Source organism: Pomacea canaliculata, linkage group LG4 (genome assembly GCF_003073045.1).
Source record: "Pomacea canaliculata isolate SZHN2017 linkage group LG4, ASM307304v1, whole genome shotgun sequence".
NCBI classification, from domain to species: domain Eukaryota; kingdom Metazoa; phylum Mollusca; class Gastropoda; order Architaenioglossa; family Ampullariidae; genus Pomacea; species Pomacea canaliculata.
In genome coordinates, this window is record NC_037593.1 from 22,093,750 (window position 1) to 22,113,812 (window position 20,063).

The 20,063-nt window shown below is 40.6% G+C and overlaps 1 protein-coding gene across 2 annotated transcripts; it reads left to right on the top strand.

Annotated features, from left to right (window-relative positions):
• The first annotated feature begins 376 nt into the window (after positions 1-376).
• LOC112562180 (phosphatidylglycerophosphatase and protein-tyrosine phosphatase 1-like) lies at positions 377-19,587 on the top strand. Of its 2 annotated transcripts, none has more exons than XM_025235261.1 (5): positions 377-408; positions 14,928-15,194; positions 15,860-15,940; positions 17,018-17,209; positions 17,408-19,587. In XM_025235261.1, exons 2-5 carry the CDS (start codon positions 14,928-14,930, stop codon positions 17,534-17,536), a joined length of 669 nt encoding a protein of 222 aa, XP_025091046.1. In that variant the 5' UTR covers positions 377-408; the 3' UTR covers positions 17,537-19,587. The 2 variants fall into 2 exon arrangements, with proteins under 2 accessions (XP_025091046.1, XP_025091047.1); XM_025235262.1 differs by having other exon boundaries at positions 14,928-15,068.
• Positions 19,588-20,063: the final 476 nt, after the last annotated feature.

A 20,063-nucleotide genomic window follows, 5' to 3' on the forward strand; every position in this document is an offset into this window, starting at 1 on the left:
AATCTCAATTACTGTGCATGTTGGGATGAAAAATAATAATAATGTAAATCTTACATATTTGTAAGTTAATTGTTTTTTCACACTACAGTTTATGAAAATGTCATGTATAATTATGATGGCTGCTGTTGCTATACATGCACCTTGAAATGGGATCAGGCCTACTCAATAAAAATTGGAATCCCGAATCTTTTCAGATTATTAACTTCAGTCGCATGAGCATGATTTTTATTCACGGCAGAGAAACCTTTGTCATTTTAAAATTCTTTATACAAAGTTTCTTCTGTTGCTGAGTACAGAAGAAGTCTGTGGGTGCTAAAGGGAAAATACTCTCAATGTCGCCTCTCGTATCCGAAAACAACACATGCTTTTCGGCAGACTATTCTTCCATGACGAAGGGCTAATGATGAGGTAAAACTCGTACAGTTGTAGTGCAAATCTAGCATTAGTCGCACTGTTCATGTGAATCATTATGATTAGTTGCCTTGGTAATCCGAAAAGAGAATTCCGTTTGCATTTAGAAAATTTATAAACTATATCTGCGTGTGTTACTGTATACAGATTATGCAGTTATTTTAAGGGGAAGCTGTAGAAAGAATTACTATTGTAAATCGTATCTGAGTTTTTGTGTGTGAGTGGCGGAAATGAGTCGCACGCGCGTATAGGGTAAGATACAGGTCGAGAAGGGGGGATTAATGAGGAATACGGTAAGTATGCACAATTATAATAAGTTCACACATATATTTATAACTCGAGGGGCGAGATGACGCTGCACAGTAGAGTTATAGAATATTAGGGGGGGGGGCGGTCTTCGTCCCAAGACGACAAGTTAAATTGTCCATAGCGCAGGAGAGAATCGTAACGGTGAAGACAGTAGTATTAACTGTCAATATTACAAAAGAGCCACATGCTGTTTGAACGAGATAGACACATAAGTTCAGGTGACTATTTTAAGCAGAAATGTGCAAATAAGATTAGCGGCTATTTTACCTAACAAAAATGGCCACATGGCAATACGTATGCAGAGAATGTATCTTACAATGCCAAATAAACAAGATTTTTCTCTTTAAAAAAATCTTTTAAATTAAAGATTTTGTCATCATTTTATTGGGAACTTGTATTATGACTTATTATTATCACTGATCAGCACTCATATAGCTATTTGTTTCGTTGATGATTGTTTTGTTTTTTGCATTTGGGATGATTTGGCCTTTTGGTCTTGGAACGAATTGACCTTTGCTGTAGGGTGAAATGACTTATCACTGAAATTAAAGGCATGCACAGAAGTATAGGGTACAACAGAGGGGTATGGAGCTGAGCAGATTTTACAGAGTGAAGTTGGGTGCTGCTTTAAAGAACCTGGTCATAGAGCTATTTTAGGGGATGGGTGTGGGGTATGTTATCCGTTAAACTTTGGCCTGAGCCTTCCTAAAGTGCACTGTACTGTACCTCCTGTCCAGTTAGTGCAAGATATGATATCTAACTGGAGGATGCTTCCAGCAGATAAAGCACATGGCATGTGCCTTCAAAATATCCATTTGCTCCAAAATTAAAAGTTTATCTTCAGTGTTACATGCAACATGAAATCAAGAGATATGAATGTTGGATTCCTTCTTGTTCCTGTTCGCCCCCCATTGGAGCATAGGGCCGCAACCACACCCCGCCATTGGACCCGGTTCTGGGCGTCCCTTTCCAGTTGGGACCAGCTGTCTCCGCTTCGCTGTGGACTGATCTCCACGTCTGTCTGGGTCTCCCAACCCTGCGCCTCACCTGTGGGTTCCACTCAGAACTTGTCTTGTTCAGTTGGCTTTTGTAAGGTGTGACCGATCCAGCCCCACTTCCGCTTCCTGATGTCTGGGTGGCAGGTTTTTGGTTGGTTAAGAATATTGGATTACTACAGTCAAATTTTGAAATATAAATTCCTGCTGTCATATAATAATAATAAATGAAAAATTTGTAAAGCATATAATTTGTAAAGCTCCTAAGGAGCATGCTCTTAGCACCCAAGAACAAGATCAAAACATGGACAGCATACAAGGGACGGGAAAACAAATAACATATGAACTATGAAAGAATAGACAGCAGTACTAATGATGAATAAAAACAAATACAGAAAACGCAAAGAGGAACCAAATAACAAGAACAAGAGTTTCATGATATTGCCAAAGGAAGATGGTCAGGGAAGAGTATGAAAAGGACTAACATTGTGGGAAAGGGTGTCAGAAATAATGTTTAGGGAAGAGGTGTTTTTTTGAGTGCTTGTTTAAATGATTCAATAGTGGGTAGGTGGTGGATATGGAAAGGAAGATAGTTTCATTGTTTTGCTGCATAATAACTAAAACTCCATATGTTGTTGTTCAGGTGGTCATCAGACAAAGAGCAAAGTTATCTGAAGTAAAAGTTCAGAGAAATAGGGTAGGAGCCTGCAACGGAAAATTAAAACATAGCACAAATGGTTTGTACTGAATATGAGAGCAGATGGGTAGCCAGTGCAGAAAATGAAGAAGAGTGTCATGGTCATTTGCTAGCTGTAAGCACCAGATGTGCAGCAGAGTTCTGTACTTTCTGGAATCTACGGATGAGCTATGAGGGGCAGCCTGTGAGCAAGGAGTTGCAGTAATCAAGCCTAGAAAGAACAAATGCACAGACAAGAGTGTTGGTACTGTGCATAGAGAGAAAGTGACGGATGGTGCTGATTTTATGTAAATCATAATAGGTAGACTGACGACAGCTGTAACTTGTTTATCAAGGGTCATGTCAGCAGTGACAACAATGAGGTAAAGGTGATGTTGATATTGCCCACCTTGATACGATTGGGCAGACTGACGAGCAAAGATTAGATTCTTCTTGAGCATAGGAGGGCTTCTGTTTTATTATCATTGAGTTTAAGCTTTTTTTCACCATCCAGTCCTTGACATTGCTAATACAGGCTTCTGTAGTGCTAGCAGGAGAGTGAGACTCAGCCGGTGGAGTGTAGCAGAATAGTTGCATGTTATCACCATATGAGTGATTAGAAACATGGTGAACCTGTGCATGTACATGTGTGTGTGTGCACTTGTGCGCAAAAGTTAATGTTTGTATTTAATTGCAAATTAAAAAAAAGAAAATCCACATACAATTTTTATTACACAATATCTGTTTCAGTATTACATTTAAACTGGAAATATAAAGCTAGGAGGGTGGGCAGGAAGCCTAGCTACATGCTGGAATTCTATGCCATACAAGCATCCTCCTTAATAGCTTCCTGTCACTAGGAATCAAGATAATATTAACACATACACATATGTTTACTTCTTTCTGCAATTAATGATTAAACTTGCTTATTTTGGGAGGTGAGAGGAGGTACTAAAAAAACAGTTGACACTGGAGGGGTGGGTGGGTTGGTTGGTTGGTTGGTTGGTTTCTGCGGATGTGATTTCACACTATATGGGGACAGGATAGGTACAGAGAAAACTCCTGATGGTCTAGCAGGTTTTTACACACAGTGTCTTGAGACCTGAACCCTAGACCTCTCTCAGTAGGGGTGGCAAGGGAGTGTTTTAAGCACTGCACTACCAGGCATCTCAGTGGGAGCAGGGGGTCTGAAAACGTTTATGTATGGTGAGCACTGGCTTGATAAGTCATGTCATACTACACTTCTACTTTAATTAAAACTTCACTGACATGTCTTCAGTTTTTTGGTTGTAAACTTATTTACAATTTCATTCAAATAAACAGGAATTTTAGATGTGAACTTTGCCTGTGTTCCCACTGAAGAGGTATTACAATACAATACATCTTTATTGTCTATGTCTGGTCGTAACAGAGATAGACATTTTCCTCTGTTGCTGGGAGCTCCCACAATCAACTGAGAAAAAGATACATAATAAACTGAAGAGATTACTATTACACCTCATTCACTCACACAGTTATAATCTTGCTTAACCCCCTCACTTATCAGATACACTTTCTCTTCCTCTCTTACACGCACACACATAGACTAGGTACATTTATTAGACCTGTTCAAGAGTGCTATTGCAGTTGGTAAGAATGACTTGGCGAAGGCACTCTTCTTGGCGATTACTTGCTTCCATCTACGGCCGGAGGGTAACATTTGGAAATGGCGATGTAGTGGGTGAGAAGGGTCTGTGATGATGCTGAGTGCCTTTAACCTCACAGCCTTGATGTATAGCTCACCTAAAGGTCTTTGTGGAGAACCAATGATCTTACTGGCACTCTTGACCACCCTCGTCAAACAAGCTTTATCTTTGACAGAGAGAACACCAAACCACATTGACATATTGAATGTTAAGATGCTTTCGATCAGGCTGCGATATACTGACTCAAGGACAGGGCTCCTGACACCAAAATTCCTCAATTACCTCAGCAGGAACAGGCGCTGATGTGCTTTCCTGGAAACAATGCTGGTGTTTTCCTGAAAGGACAGTTTGCTGTCTAGCAATGTGCTGAGGTACCTAAAACTTTGCACCTGTTCTGTTACCTCATTATCAATAATTATGGGGGTATGGACAGGTTGATATTTTCTTCTGTCAAAGACCACTTCCTTAGTTTTGGAGACATTGAGCAGCAGAAAGTTTTCTTCAAACATTGAGTGTAATTTCTGAACCTGGAGGAAATAGCTTGCCAGTGACTCCTCATCCTTGAGTCCAGCAGCCAATGCCATATCGTCTGCAAACTTAATCAGTGATAGGACACAATTTGAGAATTCCGTCCTGACTTCACTAGCATAAACAGAGAACAGTATCGGGGACAAAACACACCCCTGTAGGGCTCCGGTATTTATGATCAGAGTGTTCGAGATTGTGCCTCCCAAGCTGACCCTTTGTGGCCGGTCCCGGAAAAACTCCCTCATCCAGAGCACTAGGGTTGAATTAACGTTTAGTGTTAGGAGACGTAAAAGCAAGCGTGGCTGAATGGTATTAAATGCAGATGAAAAGTCCATGAATAGAATACGGGCGTATGTACCAGTTCCATCCAGATGGCTTGCTACCAGGTTGTAGAGAGTTGAAACAAGCATCATCCACTCCTCTTTTCGCTTTATGCGCAAACTGGTAGGGGTCGAGTTGATCAGCAATGGCAATGATTAATTGGTGGCAAACAACTCTCTCCATGTACTTAGCAAGAATAGGGGTCAAGCCCACTGGTCGGAAGTCATTTAGTTCTTTGGCATGTGACTTTTTTGGCACTGGAATAATAGTTGAGGTCTTCCATAGCTTAGGAAAGAACTGACTGTTCAGGAACAGGTGAAACAGATGTGTGACCATTGGGCTCAGCTGCTGGGCGCAAGACCTCAGCACCCGTCCTTTTAGACCATCTGGTCCAGGAGCTTTAAAGGGATTAATTCGGGATAGGCAAGATGTTACGGCATTCTTGACCACTAAAATATCACATGGTGACAGGGAAGAACAGATCAGTTCATGTTCTCGAGAAAAGTCGTGTACATCAAACCTGGCATAAAACTTGTTTAAGCCATTAGCAAGGTCTGCAGCAGCACATCCTACATCCTGTTTTTTTGTTGTGCGACCCATCATTTTGTTTAGTCCCAACCATGCCTCACGTGCATTCCCTTCCCTTAGTTTTGTTTCTACCTTATTCTTATATTCAATCTTTGCCAGCCTTGTCTTCTGCCGAAATTCTTTGTTCCGATCTCTTACCTGTCCCATATCACCCTGGATAAATGTATGCTTCTTGGCAACAAGGCAAGCTTTCAGGTCTTTGGTAATCCATGGCTTATCGTTAGCAAACAGTTTGATTGTTTTCAAGTTCACAACACAGTTTTCACAGAACTGGATGTAGGCAGTGACAGTTTTTGTGAGTTCGTCGTCATCAGAGCAGCTGTCAAAGAACAGCTGCCAGTCTGTTGTTTCATAACAGCCCCGTTTGCCTCGATCATGTGGTGTGACCACTGCTTAATCTCTATGGCTTTTGGTTTAGCAGTTTTCACTTTCTGTCGGTATCTTGGGATAAGATAAACCACATTGTGGTCGGATCTACCCAAGGGGATCCTGCATCTGCTTGCATAAGCATTCGAGATAGAGCTGTAACATTTGTCTAACACACGATTCTGCCGAGTGGGACAGCTAACATGTTGGTATAGGGAGGGCAATTCAGCACTAATATCACAATTATTAAAGTCGCCAAGGATAAATACAGCCTGGTCAGTGGATTTTATTTTACACTTTATACAAGCTTTTACACACCACATATGAACATAGCTGATTGTTACTATTATTAGTACACCTTAAGGGTGGTTCTTTCTGAGCAAACATCTGTAGTGCATAGTGTATGTTCCCTCAGGTTTGCCTTCATTTAATCTGATTCAGACTTGCCTTTGGATACACATGAAGGCGCAAGTATTTTAGTTGTATATAATGATCTACTCCACTTTAAAAAAATCATAAAACCGATTATAGTTCAGTTATTCTTTTTTGCCAAATTAAAATTATGTTTCAATTACCTTTATTTGTGCTATATATGTCTTCCTCAGCAGCTCCCTGTTCCTTTTCCTTTCTTTAGTATATTTTAATAAGCAGCTCATGATTATTAATAATAAACATGTCTGATATTTTAAATTGCAATCCAAATTTGTTTTAGACATCTTTGTATATGTGTGCATGCCAGTGTCTGTAAATACATCCACAAATATGTATATGTGTGCATGTACATCCACAAATATGCCATAGGAAGCTTGCAGCAAAGACTGTATAGATTGAAGAAGAGCAATAAAAGAACACTCAGCTTAGTGATCCCAGACACCTTAATGTCACTGACAGGCAAGTCAAAGCTAATCTGATTTTCTATTAGTAACTCTTTGGCTGGCTGGCAGGCAGGCACAGAGGCAATCTGAGTAAACAACTGCTCTTTAAAAAAAAAATGGAAGTATTTCTCGCCAGTGATCAACAGATGCATTTGCCTTGGCTTTAAAGTTACTTGTCTCGGGCAGTCTATTTTATGATGTTTGCAATGATAACAAATGGCTTGAAATTTACTTCTTAGTGGCTCTTTTTGGTTACTAATATTGCTATATTGCATCATTTAAAAAAAAGATTTGCTTTTCACCTTATTTGAGAGCTTTCACTGAGTATGTCAGGAGTGAGGAGCCTCCAAGGGGCATTTTGATATTTACATCATCATTTGCAGGCCAGACAAAATTATCTACTTAAACATTAGCTTGGTCTATTTGGTCAAGCTGTGGTTTTGTCACAGTGTGTTAACACTTTAGCGGTGTGTACAATTCCAGCCTTCCTGGCACTGCTTTCCTCTGAGTCACCATAATCTGTCTTTTCAAATTCAGTGAACGAAAAATAATCTCTTTTTCTATGAAAAGCATAGCGAAACAACTGTTTGCAATAGAGGAGAGAGTATATTGTAACAAAAGCTTTGTTTTCCTAATGTATAATTTTCTGTTTTAGGTGTGCAGTGAAAGTACATTAAGAATAATTATCAAACAATTTAGTACACACATATCTCTTCCTGATGGAGGAGTTTGTGGCATTTACAAGGTGTCTACAATCTACACACATACATGCACAGACATGCTTACACATGCATAAATAATCTCATAATCTCAAACAAACTTTTACCAGCCAAAGCTATTTCATTTGCTCATCCCTGGGAAATCCACAAAGGGTATTGTTTGACAGGTCAGGTACCCATTCCCGCTAGCTGTCAACCTGACTCCACAGAGGGTAGGGGAAGGCAAGGAAGCTACAGAGAGATGGGCACCACCTTCATGTATAACTGGCCCGAAGAAAAGTGAGGTCTCTAACACCATCTTCCTCTCCCCCCCCCAACCTGAAAAGTTAGGGTTTACCTTATCTTGCCTTATTGTTCAACACTTGTAGGTGAACTATACATTAATGTACACAACACTGTTGGCAATCTGTTTTTTTATTATTGTATGAGCCAACATGGTTGAAGAGATCTAAAGGTATCAACAGCTAACATCAAACCGGAAGTGGTCTTCCCTCAGCTTAGGTGAAGGCCCTATGCATGCTTACTTACTTACTGCCCGTTATGCCGGTCGGCACGTAGGGCAGCGACAAAGGTCCTCCACTTTTGTCTATCCTGGGCTAACTTCCCCACAGTACCCCAGCTGTGGTTTAGGGTCTTCATCTCTGCCTCCACAGTTTGTCGCCAGGTGTTCTTGGGCCGGCCTCGCTTGCGTTTTCCTTCTGGAGTCCAGTGTAAGGCAGTTTTTATGATGGAGTTGCTCCCGCCTCTGATGACGTGACCAATCCAGCGCCATCGCTTCTTCATCAGGATGGTGGACATGCTCTCTTGCCCACACTGGGCAAGCAGTTCCTCGTTGGAGATTGTCATTGGCCAGAAGATGCCCAGGATTCTTCGCAGGCTTTTGGTGTGGAAGACTGACAGTTTGTTGAGGTCGCTGTCAGTCATTCGCCAGCATTCCGAGCCATACAGAAGAGTGGACATGACCAGACTCTGGTAAAGTCTCAGCTTGGCATTGATGCTGTACTGTGTCGACTTCCAGATGTTGCTTAGGCTACTGCGGGAAGATGAAAAGAAGCAAACATGTCTGTCCCATCATGTACTCATATGTGTCCTTTCTACCCCGTAATGGACGTTCCTTTGCTTTTCCCTCAAAATTTACGTTATTATCATTATTATTCACTTAATATAGATTTATGTTGGTTTGAAAAAAATAAGCTTGAAGATTTACTGAAATCTGTTGCTGCCTTGGCATGCTGGATCAAATTATTCTGTGGGCCATATATGGCTCGTGGTCTGGACTTTCCCCACCCCTGGTTTAGGTAGTTTCTGCAGGAGATAATCAAGTTATTGAAGGTTTTATTGGCCATATCAGTAAGTAACAAACTGCAAAACTGAAGTGCAGCAGTTAGGTTAATCTCTAGCATACTATGCCCCTGGGTTTATGTATCTTGTTGTACACAAATATGAAAGATCTTATTAAAAAATTGCCGCCTATTCATCCACAGTACTGATGATATCTTTGTACTTAATAGCTGAGGAGAAGGGACCCGATTATTGGTGTAACCATAAAAGTAGTGCATGATGGTGCAGAAACTGAAACGCTTGCAAACCCAAAAATATGCATTAGTTTGTCTATTGTAAAAAAGAATTATGGTAGTTTCAATCTTGTAGTATCATACAGGCCTATCAGAGCAATAAAAATAGAATAAAAATTATTATTATTCTTCAGCACTTTTTATGTGTTCTGATGGGGTTGGTTCCAAATAATGTCATTAGAAGTGTATCATTCCAGAACTTTCTAGAAAGGAAATTTATGCACAGAAAAGCTAATGAATGCTGTAGGATTTACAGGACCATTGTACCTGAAGTGATTGTATCAAATATAAAAGTATATCACTGAAAATAATGACTTTTTATTGGGTCAGTGATCGTGCTAATAGTGTCTGTGTTGATTTGACCCCAGTTAACTATATTATATGGTCATTCACCCGTGACAGTTGAGGGGGAGTGATTGCTGTGAACTTTAAAAAGTTAATCTCTCATAAAACACCTTGCGTTTATCACCCCTTTTGTTTATCATGTATACTGACAGCTGCAGAAGTATGGAGGAGAATAGCTACCTCATTAAGTTCTCTGATGATACTGCATTGTTGACTCTTTTACAAGAACATAAGAGAGACTTTGTACAGTAGTGCGATGAGAACTTTCTTGAGTTAAATGTAGACAAAACAAAAGAATTTAATACAGATTTTAGGAGAATCAAAGAGGATTTTGTTGCTCCCAGTGTGATACATAGCAAACCTGTTGAAACTGTTACATAGCTCTTTCAGGTACCTGGGAACTGTTTTTGATTGCCAGCTTAAATTGGCTCTAAACACTGAACACATTGTCAAACGTGGCCATCAAAGAATGTACCTTCTGCGGTAGTTAAATAGTTTTTAGTCAGCCAAGCAATTTTAGGCCGTTTCTACCAGTCGTTTATTGAGAATCTTTTATCCTTTTCATTTGTATGCTGGTTTCGTGATCTATCTGTCCATGATAGGAATAGTTTGAATAGTATTGTTCACATCTGTTCCAAGATCTATCTATTCCTCTTCGTGCATCAGGTTGCACATAAGGCCTCAACCAGAGTCCGCCACCGATGTCGATCGGCTGAAACCCGCTCTAGGTGACCCCATGTCCAGCCCTTTCCTTTCATCTCCCTTTCCACTGTTCTTCTCCAAGTTTCCTTTGGGCGGCCTCGTTTTCTTCGGCCGTTCTGGAGTCCATCGTAGGGCGACTCTGGAAAGGTCTGCTGTCTGCTGGCGGGAGCACATGTCCAATCCATCGCCAACGCCTTCGTTGAACCTGCGTGGTGATGGACTCGGTTTTCAGTTCTTCGGTGGAGTTCTTCGTTGGTGATGGTGTTTGGCCAAAAGATGTTATAGTATGCGCCTGAGGCATCTGTTTTGGAAGACGTCAAGCTTGTTACTGATGGTTTTGGTCATCTTCCAAGATTCTGATCCGTAAAGGAGGGTGCTGATCACATTTGACTTGAAGATTCTCAGCTTGATCTTCTGGCTGATGTTTTTTTGCCTTCCATGTGCTCCTGAGTGAGGCGAAGGCCTGGCTGGCTTTCGCCAGTCGGGCTCGAATCTCCACCTCCGCATCCCCGGTGTTTGACATTTTGGACCCAAGATAGGTGAAACTGTCAACTTCCTCAATCTCTTCTCCATTTAGTTTGATGCTGTCTTGGACTCTGGCGTTCACTCTCATACTTTTCGTTTTCTTTGTGCTGACTTTCAAGCCAAGGTTCCAGCTGTTTCTGAGAAGGGCCTTTGTTTTTTCCTGCATGTCTTGGTGGCAGTGTGACAGCAGGGCAATGTCATCAGCAAAGTCTAAGTCTTCCAGCGCTGTTTGTTGCTGTCATAGTAATGGTCCATCTGATCCCTCTCCTCTCACTGTCGGTGGAAGTCTTCATGATCCAGTCCATGGCCAGGATGAAGAGGAACGGCGACAGAATGCAGCCCTGCTTCACCCCGGTACTGACGTTGAAGGGGTCTGTGAGCTCCGTGTCACAGACAACCTAGGATTTGAAATCGCTGTACAGCATTGCAATGACTGAACAAGTTTTGCAGGGACTCCATAATGCCTCAGGATCTTCCATAACGATTCGCGGTGGATGCTGTCAAAGCCTTCTCCAGGTCGATGAAATTGATGTACAGCGGTGTGTTCCATTCGTTGCTCTGCTCCAGAATCTGTCGCAGAATGAAGATGTGTTCAGAGCAGGATCGCCCAGGGCGAAATCCTGCTTGCTGTGGTCGGAGGTCTTTCTCAAGAGTTGCCGTCAGTCTTGACAAAACAATCTTGCTGAAGACCTTGCTGGTGAGGGAAAGAAAGTGTTATGCCCCTCCAATTATTGCAGTCTCCAAGATCTCCTTTCTTGGGTAACTTGAAGATGAGCCCTGTCTTCCACGCAACAGGACCTGCCCTGATTCCCAAATTTGCCTGAAGATTTCAGTCAGCTTGGGAGCTGTCACATTTATATCTGCTTTCAACATCTCTGCTGTTATTCCATCTGCCCCTGGTGCTTTGCCGCTCTTCATTGTCTTGACTGCTGCTGTCACTTCTTCCAGGCTTGGTGGTCTGTGCAGATGTCAAGGTCTATAGCTGCTGGCTGGATGTCTGCAAGCTGAGGGGGATCTGGTCTGTTCAGAACTGACTCAAAATGTTCCCTCCAGCGCTGTAGTTTTCCTGCCTCTCCCTCAATGACATTACCGTTCACGTCTTTCACTGGCACATCACTGTTCTTAAACCGTTGTTTAGCTGTTTGTTTATCTTGTACAGTGTCTTCAGGTCATTTTTACTTGCTGCATTTTTCTGCTTCATCTGCCAGTTTCTCTATATGGTCTCTTTTGTCGGTTCTTGCCATCCTCTTTACCTCTTTGTTTAGTTTTGTATATCTTTGTCTGAGTTGTTCCTTCAGGCGTTCAGATCTCGTGCTGTTGATTCTTTGTTTGACTGACTTTCTCTCTTCTATCTTCTTTCATGTCTCTTCTCTGATCCACTGTTCTTTCTTTTCGGTTGGAAGCCCAGTATTTTCTCTCCTGATTCCTGTAAGACTTGATCGAAGTCGTCTAAGGTCATCTCTTGTTGGTCTCCTAGTGCCTGGAACCTGTTCTTTACTTCCATAGCAAAGGCCCTTTCAGTGGCTGGATTTTTTAGTTTGCCGGCGTCCACTCTCTGCTGGCGTGCCTGTTTTCCTCGTGATCGACGCAGCTTCAGAGAAACTGTGGCTATCACAAGAGTGTGGTCACTGGCAATGTCTGCTCCTCTGTAGGCTCTAACATCTTGAAGTGAGCTCCTCCATTTTTGGTTGATGATGACATGTCTATCTGGTTCTTTTGTGATCCCATCTGGTGATGTCCATGTTGCCTTGTGGATGTCTTTGTGTGGGAAGAGTGTGCCTCCAATCAGTAGGTTGTTTCTTCACAAAAGTCTCTGCCAGTCTCTCTCCGTTGTCATTGATGGTTCCGATTCCATGTTTTGCCCATGACATGCTCCCTGCAGGTGTTGTCACTTCCCACCTTGCATTGAGATCGCCGATGATGAGCAACATGTCGTGGGCTGGAACGCTTTCTGAGGCTGCCTGAAGCTGATCGTAAAAAGCATCCTTGTCTTCTGCCTCAGAGTCATTTGTTGGTGCATAGCAAGCTAGCACTGTCAGCTTGGTGTACTTTGAATGGAATCTTGCTCTCAAAAGCCTGGGGTCCATAAGGCTTCCATTCCAGCAGTGCCTTTTCCGTTTCTTGTTTGAGGAGTAGAGCTACTCCTTCAGAGTGCTGAGCGTCTGATCTTCCTGAGAACAAGATGGTATGTTCCTGACGCTAGTCTCCTCTTTCCCGTGCCGGTCCATCTGACCTCACTGACTCCCAGGATGTCCAAGTTGTAGTTGTCAAACTCCTTGACTAATTGGAGCATCCTGCCAGTCTGGTACAAGGTCTGGACGTTCCAGCACCCCACCCTCAAACTTTTGCCTCGGCTTCAGTAAATCCGCTGTCGGGGCGCCAGCTCCCTTCGGGTTTGGCTGTCGTCCGTCATTAGTCCAGTCTCCTGGTGTGCTTCATTACCTTCGCATCTGTGACGAGTTCTCTGGTTTTAGTTTCTGTAACATGATTTTTTTTTTACATGGTGGGGTTGTTAGCCCTACCACAACCTATTTTACCTCTAGGTGAGGTGTCCACCTTAGTCGCCTCTTACGACATGCCTGGCTGGATGGCAGGGACCCTATTCTTACAATGCTTGCTAGGCAAGCATACCCCGGGGTCCCACAGGGGTCTGTTCCAAGATAATTGGCATCAAACAGAGGGACTTGACTTCCTTCTGTGACCAACAACTAGTTTGGAAAGCTTCCCGCAATCTGTCAGTGCCTGAACATGTGCTAGTGGGGGAATTTGTATTAAGTTCAGGTAAACGCTATGCCATGCCTGTATGTAAAAGCAATAGGCATCTGAAATCTTTTGTGCCATCAGCAGTCCAGCTGCTCAATCACAAATGAACTGTCAGCGGTGTGTGTGTGTGTAGGTGTGCATAGGAATGTCTGCCCATATCTCTTATGGCTTTTAATATCGCTGTTCCACTGCATTGTAATTGTAATGACTTTTTTTAAATATACAGTCCGACCTCGATAAGTCGACCTTCCCTAAGTTGAAAACTTCCCTATATCGAATTGTTAGTTCCCGGCCAAATACCTGCGCCTATTACGCCATTTTACCTAACTCGAAAACTCCGTAAGTCGAATTTTTTTTCGGGTCCCTTTGAGTTCGACTTATCGAGGTCCGACTGTATATTGAGAACAGAGCACACCTCCCATTTAAATTGCCCACTGGGACAAATAAAGTTGGTTGTTATTGTTATTGTTCACCATCACCATCCAACACCACAAACTGACTGACTGCATGTTTCTGTCAGAATTTCATGATCTTCTTGACCACTGTAACACACTGAGTGGCATACCTGTGGTCGTAGTTGACATAAGTGTCCATTTTGAAGGAAAAAAACCCATCTGTATAACAAAAGGATCATGGACCTGCTTGATATCTTCCACTTCACCCAGTCACTGAGCCCACTCACATAAAAAAGTCATATCCTGGATTGGGTGGTGCAGAGGCCTGTTGATCATATGCATACAGTTACGGTCTCAAATGTACTCTCTTCAGATCATTATTGTGTGCAGTTAGATCTCTCAGCCAGTCCCCCAACACTGACACCAGTGTTTCGCACTCTGCGCCGTCTTCATGACATAGACATGTCTATGTTTCGTGATGATGTGGGAACCAAACTATCCCTTTGCCAATCTCAACCACCAAATTTCTCGTCTGCTCATTTGTTCTGTCTAAACTAGACTGCTGCAACTCTCTTCTTGCTGGGTGTCCACAGTACCTCATCGATAAGCTTCAGATAGTCCAGAACTCAGTTGCTCGTCTTGTTTTCTGAACTTTTTACTGAAATATTGTCTGTCCACACCCCTGCCTGAAACCTTTGCTCCTCACCAGACTCATGTATTCTATCCCTCTCTCCCCCAAAGACAGTCAGATGCGTAAAACATTCTCCCTCTGTGCTGCTCAGCAGTGGAACTCTCTTCCACATCACATTCGCCACTCTGACCCCAAGGCTACATTCAAATGTTCTCCAAAAACATATCTGTTCACAAAGTACCATCCCTGAACTACTGTCCTTAATTACCTTATAATACTGTCTGTCATGTTAACCATCTAGTACGGTTCCAACTGTTCACGTTATCCTTCATTGCTTTATGTTCTGTGCCTGTACATATCACACCATCTACTAATCTGTTCATTTATCATTGCTGGTCTGCACAGTGAGTGCAATATATCTTGGTTGTGGTGCTGGGCATTATAAATATCTATTATTATCATATTTATCTAGTTGTAATAATGATTAATTTTGGTAATTTCTCATTTCTTTTTCTCCAGATGACAAGCAGTGTTCCTGGCTGGTGTGAGTGGTGGTCCTTTGGTGTAAATAGTTTCCCTTGGCTTGCCATTACAGCAGTGTGTCTAACTAGTGCTGTCATTTTCACTATGCCAGTATCACCTGCAGATGTCTTTGCAAGGGTAGCATTTTACCCAACACTTTTTTATACTTACATCATGTCTCAAGTATCTTCAAGGCAATGGTACAATCGAATTGATCAGTGGGTTATTATTGGTGCCCTGCCTGTTAAGAGTATTGCAAAGCAGGTAATTTGTGTGTGTATGTGAACAAGAATAGTACTTCCCACTCTCCCTACCAAAAAAAAAAAATCCACTAGCACCAGCAGTTGTTTTGTCTTAAAATTAAGCCAAGGAAATGCATATTTATGACATGTTATAATTAAAAAATAACTTCATCTGCAGAAGAAAGGGTGTATTTGTACTTGTGCACACATGGGGTCCATCGTAACAGATGTTTCAGGTTCATAGGTTGGGCAAAATAAGGCTGTAAAATTACATATTTCTAGCAAATAAGTTCTTAGGAAGAATATAAGAAACAATATACACCCTGGGTGCTAACAGATATTGAATATTTATATACACCAATAAAATCTGATTCAGGTACCTCCCATTCATGATCTGTGACAAATGAGAATATTGGTGAAAAATAATTATGCTGAATGATAAGATGCAGATATGTATGTAACAAAACATGACACAAAACAGTCCTTATAGCAAGCTGCAAGATCTTTAAATGTACATATCTATGTGTGTGTAATCCTATGTGTAGATGATCTTCTGCATATACGACCATTTTAGTTGTCTTTGTGTTTGTACTTTCCTCATATTAAGATGTGAAGAACCACATACTGTTGCTGATACTGTGTGCTACATCTCTAAAAATGTAAGAAAAAGCATTCTTCTCTTTCTAGCTTGTGGCACAAGAGGGTATCAAAGGTGTTGTTTCCCTTACTCAGGAGCATGAAATGAGAGACTGGATTCCATCAGAAGAAGTAAGATTAAAATAAGTTTGTTAATTATTTAGCAAAATATTTTGAAATAATTTGAAAGGACTTTCCATAACCCTAAGCATAAAAAACTTTAATCTTTCGAAATTATAGACCATCATGAAGGGCAGCAGTAGAAAGCATTCTAACTTTATCTGGAGGTGATTGTTGGTGTTTAATGCCGTGCCAGCAACTAGGGCTATATCACGGCAACAAAAGTAATCTTAACCTTAAAAGTTTTGGGACAAAACCTCACAAGTGATATAACTATAACATTCTTTAAAAAGTCATCACAAGAAGTAAACAATATGTAAAAGAGTGGGTAAAGCGTAAAAAGGACTGATGAAGCCCAAAAAGCCACCAAAAAACCAAAAATCAAAAGAAAACAATTATCGGGACACAAAATTTCTTAAATTTGATGGTAAAGTCCTATCCTCCTTAAAAATATAAAGACTGCTGCCAATGGGATGGACCTGAACAAAGAAAGCAAAGAATTTTCTGTATAAAACTGCCAACGGATAATCTGGAACAATTATAACGTACCACATGTTCACCTCGTAAGAGGTATCCTTGCGTGGCATAGATGTGTCCTAACTTTAATCTAGCAAGGACCACGGATGGCACGAAGAAAAGACAGGGAACAGTGGCATATAATTTATTTTGGCCCAGAGTGTCCCAGTGGCATTGCAGGCTCCTGTCCTATGGCAAAAAAGAAATAAAAAGTAACTAAATAGAAAATCATTTGTCTGTTGTTGAGTTATAGAATTTTATTTCGGTTAAAGATGTTAAACTATTAAATGGTTTGCCTAGACCTGACAGCCTACAGTTTCACCAGAGGCTAAAAGTTGGCCCCAGCAAACACCCAGCAGATCAGAGATAGACATCCGTGGTTGCTACTTTCTAGCATTTCTTTTACCTTCAACAGGAAATAGATTTTGAGGAAAGTAACTTTAGAGAATGCACGCAGAATATGAATGCAGCAGTTCTTTATTTTGTATGATCAGACCACCTTAAGTAAAATAAAATATTCACTTCATGAAATGGCACAGTTACTTCCAACTTCTTTTATTTTTGTCTATGTAGGAGTGGAAAGAGATGGGCGTGGAACAACTGAAGATTCCAACAATCGACTTCACTGGAACACCCACACAAGAAAACATTCACAAAGCTGTTAAATTTATTATTGGGCACCGAAACTTAAATAACTCTGTTTATGTTCACTGTAAGGCTGGGAGAACTCGCAGTGCAGTAGTTGTGGCATGCTACTTAATACACGTAAATAATATTTTTATTTTCTTTTATACAACTTTGGTTTCAGTGTTGCTTAATAACTTTTTGTTTTACTGCTTCCATAATTTTCAAAGAGGAAACATTACAAATGCATCGGTCTATTTCCTCACCTAAAGACTTAAATATTAGCGAGTTAACCTTATGTTTATTTCCCACCTTCATAAAAATGGTATTTTGGCACAGGTAAACAGATGGACACCTGAAGAGGCTGTAGAATATATCAAAACAAAGCGACCTCACATCTGGCTTAGGGACTTACAGTTTAAGTCTCTGGCCATCTTTAACGACAACTTGAAATCGACCAACAGATGAACTTGGTCTAAAGAAAGGTTCTAGAAGTCGTCAGTCTGCTAGTTTATTAAATCTGGGTTGACTGCTGCAGACTATTTTGAGAACAGTGGATAAATGTGTGTTAAGTATTGGCTACTCTATTTTTTTTTCTTAAGTTTTTTTTATTATCTGTCACAGATACAAAACACATAAAAAGCAATATTTTACAATATAACAACATGAAAACAAACATGCACATAGATTAACAGTCATTTTAAGAATGCATCCATCTGCTAAAGAAGCCAGCAGTGTAAAATTTTACACAACAGACAAAGTATGTGTTCTTTTCATATCTCGCACAAATCAAGCAATCATCATAGAAGGCACCTTGGATCCCATTTGTCATAGGTTAACAGGACATTTTTGTAGTCAGTGGCTAGCAAACATTTCTTCATTTATTTCTAAACAGGCATTGAAATTTTTTTATTGTATATCTGTGTTTCAATATTTGGATAAAGGGATCTAACTGAGGGATGGCTTTTTAAATCTACAAGAATATATGTATTTTTTTGCAAGGAATAAAATTAAATCAAGTACATCTGTCTCAAAGTTATTACTGCATCCAAACAGAACCAAATGTTCACTGACAGTTATCTTTGGAACATTTATACATTTGTCTAATATACAATTTTGTAAGTTTCTCCAAAAATCATTCACATATTTACAATTTCAAAATATATGCTGAATATTTTCCTTTTCATTTCTGAAGCTGCAGACATTATCTTCTAGTCTCATGTGGAATAATATGACTTTTGTCCCCAGAGATCTATGTAGCACTGACTTGAAGCCATTTCAATTTAATATCTTTTATATTAGCCATTGTTTTAAACATAACATGCCAATCAACAAACATTTCTGTTATCCTTTCATCCCATTTTAAACAATTTGGCATATGTGTGTTAGATATAATTTTATCATAATATAGTCTTGCTTCTTTCTGGATTGATCAAATTATTCTTAGAGCTTTGTTTGTGCATGGGCGTGTATTGATGGACTGATGTCTGCATGCCGAGACACACTCTTGGCCTCCTGCAAAGTGATCTGCTGTTAGTCTCAGTGAGCCGTAACAAAGAATGTGAATAAACCAGAAGCTATGTCGTCTAATGCCTCGTTTTAGCAGTTAACTGGAAAAAAAATCGTTGACTTCTTGAAGCACCAGTCTGTCGCAGTTTCACAGCAGAACAGTTTCCTCTGACCAACGGGATCGGTGTGATGACATGCAATGCACACATGTTGAAAAACTTCATATCACACTGATGATATTATTCTGGTAATATCGACCCAAAAGATTCTAAATCTTCAGCACATCACCAAAAAGGATGACATATGTACCCAGTGGCACCAGGCGGTGGGTGTGAGAGGATGTATGAAAGTATGAATGCCTCAGATGCCATCATTCAAGAGGATGTTCTCGACCGTAACATGGCAACTAATAAGTTAGTGAGAACTAAAGTTGTAAGAAACATTAAAGAGGGGTAGCACGTTGCTAAAAGTATATAAGTTGGGATAAAAAAAAACTGCCGCAAGGTAGTAAAGTGAACCTTGGCAAGACTTTCTGCATGGCCAAGTCCTCTATAAATATCCAGAGGACTGTGTGCTGTCCAATGACACATTTTATATTGAAAGTTGTAATAATGTGTGTCTGATCTATCTGCCTCTAGCCACTGATTTTGTTTGCATACCTGTACTTCACCTGCCAATAAAAAACGTTGAATTCCTTGTAATGTTATGTAAATCATGAGATAAAGGGGGAAGGTTTTTTAAACTGTAAAAATAAATTAAAGACTGTCATTTCCCAGATTCAGGGTGTAAGAAAAAAAGTATACATAACAACTGGAAAATAAAATAATACTATAGTCTACACACTAGCTTATATGCATGTCGCACTCAAAACTTAGGTGGAATGCACACATAGACCGAAGATGTAATAACAAACTACAAACCAAATATTAATATCCCCGCTTAAGAGGAAGGAAAGATAAGAGATATGGAGAAATGTGCAAAAGCTAATAAAAATAAAGTCTGAAAATTCAGTTGTCTTTATGTTTGTGTCATTTGCACCATTCATTCTTCTCTCGTTTTTATATTCTATTTTTGTTTGTTTGTGGAGAATACATTCTGTCCTAACCATGACAGTATGTTCAGCCTCACCTCTCAGACCCTTCAGCAAGTCAAGTGAGGAAGACCTTTTATTGGCAAGCTAGTTGGCAGTGTCTGTGATCTCTACCCTGTCTATTGTCTAGGTAGTAATTGGAGACAACTAGACACTAGAAGTCAGCACTGCATGTACTCCTACTTTCCGTCACAAAGAAGATAGCATTCTCTTCTGTCAGACAGAAGTTCCGCCTTTAGTAAAATGAAACTACTAGTGAAAAATTAGGTGGCATTGAAGGGCTAATAATAGTACAAAAGTTTTCTTTTCAGCTGTCTAAAACAAAATATTGCAGCAGTATAAAGCATACCTTTTGACTAGTTGAGAACACTCTTAAAAGTCTGGTATATATGCTCT